The sequence below is a fragment of the Pleurodeles waltl genome, chromosome 5 (genome assembly GCF_031143425.1).
Source record: "Pleurodeles waltl isolate 20211129_DDA chromosome 5, aPleWal1.hap1.20221129, whole genome shotgun sequence".
Taxonomy (NCBI): Eukaryota; Metazoa; Chordata; class Amphibia; order Caudata; family Salamandridae; genus Pleurodeles; species Pleurodeles waltl.
The window spans coordinates 1,859,161,645-1,859,170,933 of NC_090444.1; the positions used below are offsets into that span (position 1 = coordinate 1,859,161,645).

General features: G+C 49.5%; 1 protein-coding gene across 1 annotated transcript in view; it reads right to left on the bottom strand.

Annotated features, from left to right (window-relative positions):
* The window catches only part of LOC138297170 (solute carrier family 22 member 7-like), a 182,454-nt gene that overhangs the window by 170,588 nt on the left and 2,577 nt on the right, over positions 1 to 9,289 (bottom strand). Inside the window, exon 3 of the mRNA XM_069236663.1 lies at positions 8,717 to 8,928. Coding sequence (XP_069092764.1) covers positions 8,717 to 8,928 — 212 coding nt within the window. The remainder of the gene's footprint in view (positions 1 to 8,716; positions 8,929 to 9,289) is intronic.

The following is a 9,289-nucleotide window of genomic DNA, read 5'->3' on the forward strand; positions in this document are numbered from 1 at the left end:
CACCATGCGGACTGCCGTCAACATAACACGGCTGCCGCGGATAACCGCCAAGCATATTATGACACACACATACCAATCCGTCACTATACAGCCACACACACAAGTCCACCAGCCCAAAGGTCAGTGATGCACTGGCGGCAGCAAAACCCACACCGTTATGCCTACAGCCTTGTGACCCACGAATCACAGTGGCAGACATTCAATGGTGGTAAACCATTGGCGGTACACACCGCCGCGCTCAAAGTACACACACTCAAACAATACAACAACACATTGGGCAATTCAAACTACACACAACTGAAACCCATACACACACCACACCCACATATCCACACCACTATAAAACACACACCCACAGTACCCACAACCCTTTACGACTACAAACCTTTGCGAACAGAGAGAGATACAGCAAGAGCACCCACACAACCACAGCCACATAACATCATCACCTATACACCATCCAGGCACCTTACATCACACACCCCAACACAATACCCCACAAACCCTCACCTACACCACTCACACTACACTCATGGCACCACAGTGACACCCTAGATTCTCTGAGTAGGAGCTAAAGGTCATGGTGGAGGAAATCATCCGGGTAGAGTCACAGCTATTTGGTTCCCAGGTGCAGCAGACATCCATTGCTAGGAAGATGGAGCTATGGCCGAGAATCATGGACAGGGTCAACGCTGTGGGACAGCACCCAAGAACAAGGGATGACATCAGGAAGAGGTGGAATGATTTACGGGGGAAGGTGCGTTCCACAGCAGCAAGACACCAACTAGCTGTACAGAGGACTGGCGGTGGACCCCCACCTCTTCCCCCAGAACTAACAACATTGTAGGAGCAAGTCTTGGCAATCATGCATCCTGAGGGCCTGGCAGGAGTGGGAGGAGGACTGGACTCTGGTAAGTGAAATCTCTATTACTATCACCCCCCCACCTGCATGCCATCACAAACCTCCATCCGTACCCTCACTCCCATCACTTCACCACCTCCCACATACCCCACCATCACAACCCACTCATCCCAATACCAAGCCCTGCATGTAACACCAATTCATGGACACCCCTCACAGGCCTGCATGGGCACCTATCACCACTACATGCATACTGGAGAGAATCACCTAGCCCACCAAATAACAACTCACACAAAGGCAAATCTGCCAGGGCAACAACAACCATAGAGGGCAACACACCCATGCACATGATGTCACACGCAGACAAAATAACACTGCATTTACATCCCCACAGGTCCCCCAGCCAATGTCACCGGAGAAGAGGTGCCAGTAACATCCAGCCCCACCCCCCTCCAAGAAGAGGCCACACAGTGATGACAGCAGCTCTGTTTGCCTGGATCTGGATGACCAACCTGGCCCATCAGGGATCTCCGGACAGTCGGTTACCCAGGCACACTCTCACACCACCACAGTACCTCCCCACTCAGGAAACACCAACACAGCACCCACCCAGCGGGCCAATACCTCTGTCCCCAGGACACGTCAATCAGCAGTGTGTCCACCACTACAAGGACCCCAGGCCACCCCACAAACACAGGATGATCAGGCACCTGGGGTCACTGGCAGTGGACACACGGTTCAGGGTACAGAGGCACAGGACAACAGGGAAGCTGGAAGGACTGCTGTGCGACAGGGGGAGGACAGACCCAGGGAACCCACTCTCCAGGAGGTACTCGCCGTGATCCTGGGAGCATACCAACATTCCCAGGATATGCTGGGTCAGATACTGGACAAGTTGCAGGAGAGCATGCGGCTGCAGGAGGGACAGTACCTGGGGATCAGGGAGGACTTGAAGGACATCGACACCACCCTGGTCTCCATTGCAGGGGTGCTGGCAGACATGATCAACACTATGAGGGAGGCAGTGGCACTCCACCGGGCCTCTGCCACTAACCAAACTGATGAACAGCCCTCCACCTCTGCTGCCGCTAGTGGACAGGAGGCCCCGCCACAGGACCAACAGGCAGCAGCACTCCTCCCCCCCCCAGAGGAAGAACCACCCTGCAAACATTCCCTGCGATCCAGGCAGAAGCCAGAGACTATTGCCAAGACCCCCACCAGGAAATAAGACTCTCTTGATTGTCCACCTTGTGTCCCACTCTGTCACCCTGTCAACCTTGAACTGCCATTGCTCCCCTTTCTATGCCCCCTTGAACAATGCACCTGTGATACAATTAGACTGGACTGTAACCAGGACTTTCCTCCGCCATCACCCCATCCTTCCCAGGATGAAGCTTACTGGACACAATGCCCCTTCCAGAACCAGTGGAGAAGCCATCCACTCACCCCATCAACCAAAGGATGAAGCTCACTGGGCACAATGCCCACTCCAGAACCAGTGGAGAAGCCATCCACTTACAGCATCCTTCCCAGGATGAAGCTCCCTGGGCACAATTCCCCCTCCAGAACCAGTGGAGAAGCCATCCACTCACCCCATCCTTCCCAGGATGAAGCTCACTGGGCACAATGCCCCCTCCATAACCAGTGGGCAAATCACCCACTTGAGAGACTGGGCCTTGCACTCCCCAGGACCAAGCAGTGGGCAAATCACCAACTTGAAAGACTGTGGCCTTGCACTCCCCAGGACAAAGCAGTGGGCAGATCACCCACTTGAGAGACTGTGGCCTTGCACTCCCCAGGACAGAGCACAGGGCGTGTTGCCCCCTCCAGGACCAGTGATTTGTACCATCTTCCGGCTGAGATGCCCCCCCATACCCCGTCCCCCTGAGGTGCCTGTCTTTTCTCGACCTGATGCCCCTGCAGTGTTCTCTCTGTGTTGTTGCAGGAGTGAGGTTGGGCCTTGGACTTTGTGATGTGGCCCTGTGGCCAACGGACATTGAGGACTGGGCATTGTCCCTTGCATTGTAAATATGTATATACTTTTTTATTTGAATGCACTTATTTTACCTATATTTATCTTATTACAGACTTTTTACACTATAGTAGTTGTCCTTGCATAATTCCTGAGGGGTACAGGTGTATATGTTATGTTACTGCATCTGGTTGTGTGTGGTGTTGGGGGTGGGGGTAGGGGTGTTGCATGTCTGTGTAACTCTCTTTTTCATCCCCCCTCCCCTATATGCTAGGTGGCAGTACTCACCGTGGTCATCTTCACCGGCGTTGATATTCGTAATAGAGCAGAAGGTAGAAGAGCATGGGGAAAACATGCAGCTCGGGCTCCATAGCAGCGTGGTTCTTCCCTGAGTCTCCAGAGGTGAGTCATTTCCCTTCTGTGCAGTGTTTCTGCCAGGCTTTTGATGACATTGGTACCGCCCCAGAAAAGGTGGCAGATAGGTGTGTCATATTACTGAGGGTGGTACATTGTCTTCCGCCTGGCTGCTGGCGGTTACCGCCGTGATGCCTGTTGGTTTCACCCTGACGGTCGGTGTGTTAAAGTGGCTGTCTGTCTGAGCGGTTTCCGCCATGGTCATAATTTCATATTTATTGCCACTGGCCTGTTGGTGGTATTACTCCAGCTTTATCACTGACCGCCAGGGTTGTAATGAGGGCCATAGTGCCAGATTTACAAGGACCTTACGTCCCTTAGCACCACATTTGCAGCAACATTTTTGCCGCAAATGTGACGCTAGCAGGCCACCGCGATAGCGTCATATTTACAAGGTGGGACAAACTAGGTTTCCGCCACCTTGTAAACCATTTGTGTCACACCATGCATAACATATGCATGATGTATGCAAAGGGGGTGTTTCCTCGTTAGAGGGCTGCTAACAATGGCGCTATGGAATCTACATGGTTCCATTGAGCCATTGATAGGCTAATTTTTAACACCTGCATAAAGCAGCATAGATTTCAATGGGCCTTTTGCCACTATACGTGATTAGTGTCATTTTATTTTACGCTAATTAGGTACTGCATTACAGTAGCATCATAAAAATGATGCTATAGTCCCTAACATGTTCCATGGTGTGCCGTATTGTAAATGCAGTGCTATAATGGTGGCGTTAGGGGACTACTACAAAGAATTAGCAATATAAACAAGTAAAAATAATCCAATCTAGCCAATACCATAATAAAATAAAAAATTTGAACTTACATGAAAAAGTTAATTTTGAAAGACCATAGTGTACACCTGAAAAGTGGATCCACCCGTACCATAAAATACCTAATAATTTCTATATAAAACATGTGAACTCCCTGCGCATTACTAAACCCTTGTAATAGCCTTAGTATACAAGCACAATTATAACTACACATTATGGGTCTCATTACAAGTCTGGTGGACTCAGGACGGCCATGTTGGCAGTGGCGGTCGTATCGTCATCAGGCTTGTGAAGAAGACTACCAAATTATGACATTAGCGTTATTCAGTACAGAATACAGCCAAAGCACCGCTGGCACCATCACTGTTTCCGCCGAACAGATTACAAAGTTGCACACAACCAAGGTACCTGTCACAGTCGTACCATCACGGAAATCCAGGCGGAAATTAACTACATAAAAGGAGGCGCTCACCTTCAGGAAGCCATACCTGTCCGATGCCGCCATGGAACCAGAACTCCATGTCATGCCGCTGCTCCTACTCACCCAGAGACTTTAGAATCAAACCGTGAGTACACACACTTACCTGTTACTGTTGTAAATCACCAAAGTTCATACAACCAAACAACATACCAATCGGGAACAAGGGATGAGGGTGACACACACACGTAACCTGACACTGACATGTACACTCACAGACAGCCACATATACACCCACACATACACACACTATGTCCATCACACACATACATACGTCAAAAACACACACGGACTGGCAGAAACACAGCACTGGCCCAGTCACACACAAGAACACACAACACCACAACCACAACACCATCAATGCATTGGCAAGCACCCACAATAGACACTACCCAGTGACAAATCACTCACACAACACAATGTACCTGTAGGAGGCTGGACCTCTATGTAGTGTTCAAAGCCAGGCACACTGTGCAGGGGGTCCAGGCAACCACAAATTTGTTTCTCAGAGGTAAAAATAGGATCACCTAATGCTATAATTGTTTAGGTAGCCGTTCGAGCAGTTACGCTAATCCAGTAAATGTGCTGAGAATCTATTGTACTCAGTATCAATCATGCACCACACACATTCCATGAATAACTGAAGACCAAATTTTATAAAAATACTTCAGAGTTCTATATAATTTCTAAGACCAAGATGGTCAAGTTACTTTAAGTACTTTTTGAGTTATGATTTTTCAAAGTTTTAATAAAGTTAGCCTTTCTGTGTATAATTACGCACCATAGGGATCAATTGGCAGTCACTTTTAAAAATGCATTAAAAATCGTAAAGTTGGGTTACTAGTCTCTTATTTCGCAGGATGGTCGATGCAGTCAGTGGGCACCTTGTGCCAGCTGGAGAGCCTTGGGCAGCTCCCAGGCCCGGCGGGAGCAGAGCTGGAAAATCTCTTGGCACAGGGCCACTTGGTGGAGCCACCTGGAAAAGGAGGTGGTGCCTTAGGGTCCCCTTGGGCTGTTGAGGTCGCAAGGGGTTAGGGACCCATGGCACACAGTTTTTTCCGTGATGCAGGGCTCAGGGCAGCTTGATGCAGGGCAAGTTGGAAGTCTTGGAGGCTGTGCGCACTGAAGCCCTTTAGAGCTGGAGGTAAGTCTTCTTCCAGTGGCCTTGCAGGATGACGAGGGCACTTTGGTGGGAGGTCCAGGGTGTTCCTGAAGTCCCTTGATTGGGGCTTCCAACTGGTCCAGTAGTAGCTCTGGATGAGCTTTTTTTGCTGTTGTCTGACGTTAGACCCTAACGGGTGAGTAGTCGCACATTACAAGAATTGATTGATTGATTGACGTGCACTTACCAGTACCTGGGGTATTTGCACAAATCGGCCACAGGAGGGTGCAGTGCCACCAAAGTTGGCACATTTGTAGGTCTCATCTGGGCTGTTTTGTCAGGTCCAGCTGCAAATTCCGGTTGTGGAGATATCAGCCAGTCAGTGAGTGACCCTCGCCAGTTTGCTGGTTCTTAGCAGGTTTCTTTAGTTTCTTAAGTGGTACCTCCACTCAGGAGGGAGATCTTGGGCTATTTGCAAAGCCTGGAGGTCCTCTGAGTCTTTTGAGGTCAGTCCAGTGGACAACTCCTCAGCAGCAGTGATTATCAGGACAAAGATGCAGCAGGCAGGGTCTTGGTTCCTATTCTGTTGCAGCAGGTCCTCATTTCTCTTTTTGTGGTCTTCTTTGGGGGTGTCTTCTTCTTTATCCTTTCTAATCAAATTTCTTTGTCTAGGGGAGTCTACTAAATAGTTAATTTATTGGGCGTTTTAGGGGGAACCTGGTAGTGTCCAATAGCTACACCCATTACAGTGAACAATTCCTGTGGAAAGGGTCACCACCCTGAACCTCATTGGCTATTTTACTGACATCCCAAATGAAGGAAAATGAAATGCAGGGTCCACTTTGCCTGCAAGCCACTAGGGGTAGTGCATGCTCAGTGAGATCCCCCCTCCAACCCTTTTTGTGGTTTCCCACCTTTAATTCTGCCAAAAGTGGGGGTTGACAAAGTGGCAAGCCATCTGCTGCTAGCAGCAGCCCTGGGGGCTTGAGTTTCAAGGGCAGTAGCCCTTTGTAGCTCACCGCTACGGGAGTGCACATTACTGAGGGAGAGGGTGTTAGCTCCTCTACCCAGGAAGGGCACTGTCTCACAAACCAGAGAGACAGGGCTCTCCCCCAAGGTTTGTGTATTGGCTGTCTGGAGGTGGCATGCTGGATGGAACCAGTCAGCAACCATGCCAGTTAGGTTAGCTTTTGCAGGGGCACCTCTAAGGTGACCCCTGGCTACATGTAGGGATAAATCAAATACTGGCACTAGTTTGGATTTATCATCCTGAGTTGTATTATACCAAACAACCCAGGGTTCAATGTGGCCATCATGTAACTGGGGAGCTTGTGTCCATGCAACGCAGCAATTGACATACACAGCAAACACACATCACAACGCATCTGACATACCATGCACCAAACATGCACAGAGTCAAAGCACACAAAGCCACACAATGCTGCAACAAACACGTCAACACGAATGCCACTCAATACCATGACAACAACATGTCCCCAGCATACACATCGCCATCCTACAACACACATCCATCACTGGGGGAAAATTCACGGCACACAACCTCACATGCTTCCCAGACAAAACAATTGGCACAAACACCACTTACATACAAATACTCACACACGAACAATGTCAGCAATTCCTAAATATGCTCTAAGAAAAGAAAAGAAATTAAGGACAAATATGTAATGTCGAAACCAACAACTTATTGGTCCGAGGATGTATTGAAAATTAGAATAGCTTTTAAAATGTCCAAGGCCATAGGCCAGTCCAATTATAAATAGTGCAACAGGCACACAATGAAAATCTGTGTGTCCAGAACTTGACTTATTACTGCCATGGAACCTCCACAGGTAGGGGCATCAAGGGGACAGGCAGGCACCTCAGGATTATCAGGGGAGGTGAAGGAGGGATTTGGGCCTAGGCTTTGGAGGAGGACCTTTGGGATTGGGCTTGGTAGGGGGGTTGAGGTCTGGGCTTAGAGGAGGGTGGGTATCCTTGGGAGGAGTAGACTTCTTGGGTGGAGTGGCATGGGTACTTGCAAGGGGAGGGGAGGCCTTGGAGGTGCAAGGGACGGGCATGGGGAGGAAAACTGAGCATTTAGGGGTATCATTGGGGGAAGAGGAGTAGGAAAAAGGTCAAAACATGAAAGAGACACTTTTTTGAAATACAAGGACGCTCATCAAAAAGAGGTTTGGGAGTGGAGGGTGAGGGGGTGGTTGTTTGATCTGTATGTGTGGTGTCGTGGGTGCATGTATGTGGGAGGTAAGCTTGTGGGTGGTAGGTGTCTGTTGTGTGAATGAGTGAGGGCATTTATGTGTACAGGACAGAGGGGTTTGGAGGTGTGCCGGGGTGGGTGGGTGCCTTTCTGTTGGGGTGGTGACTGCAGGTATGGTGGATGTGCTGCATGTAAGAGTGTCAGTTGTTGTGGTGTCTGCGAGTGTAGTGACTGGGTAGCATGACTGAAGGTCTGCTATTGTGCTGACTGTGGGTAGGATAGGTCTAGTGGCTGGATCTGTGAATATTGGTGTGGTGTCTGCAGGTGTGTCAAGTGTTGTGTTAGTGATGCGGGGAGTGGTAGGGAAGTCAGGGCAGGTAGTGACTGTTGATGTGTCTGCATATGTATGTTGCTTGTGTGCATGCCGGTGGTGGGTCTTGTGGTGCCTATGTTTGTCTGAGCTACCCTTGGATGTTGAGGTGGATGCATACCTGTCTGTCTGTGTGCTTTGGCTGGGTCGGGAAGTGAGGTTTGGGTTTGGGAAGCGAAAGGTGGAGGGGGGACGGGAGACAAAGGGTGATTGGCTGCCATCAGTGTGGAGGTCAGAGCCCAAAGGCATATCTGTAGGCCAGCCAGTGCACCGTGAATGTCCTCCAGGAACATATTACTCTGTTGTATCTGAGTTGCCAGTGGAATTCACTATGGTGAATTGACCCACAGAGATCAACCTTAGGAGGTCAATACCCTCCTCACTGAGGACAACAGGGCTAACAGGGGCAGGGGCGGAGGTGCCTGCATCAAAGGAGACACTCACCCTCTTGGGTGAGGAGGTGGAGCCTACTGGGTGGGGAGCTAGAGGGTGGGTGGTAGCAGGAAGGGGTATGTGTGGACTCACATGGTGCTGGGGTTGTTCCAGATGGGTCTGTCATCGCCAAGGAGTGTCCACTAGAGGATGATTCTGAAGATGAAGGAAAGCTTCCTGTCTCTTCCTTGGCATTCCCCTCGTCCTCCGGGCCACTGGGTCCCTCAGTGTCAGTAGCCTCATGACTTCGAGCCCTGTGGCCAGCAGCTTCCCCACTCAGCAGTGCCCAGACTCCTTCAACAATGCTGAGAAATAGAGAGGGAGAGAGGTTCATCATATTCTTAACATACACATACATTACACCATCCACAACAGTCACATCACATCTATGTGTAAAGCAACGCCAGGTAGGAACCATTTTGAGCCAACATCATGTCATGACAACATACTTTTCACTGCCCTATATGACAGGAATGTCACACCCAACATAGGTCAACTATCTCAACACTACATCACCATCCTGTCGGTAAAGCTAAACAAAAACTATACAAGCACAAGGTGAATTGCCAACATTAAACATGTCTCCCTATACAGAGCATCACTGTGAAACTATAATCAATGGGAATTAGTGTTGACTTTAACATCACATTCAAACATACTCCACAT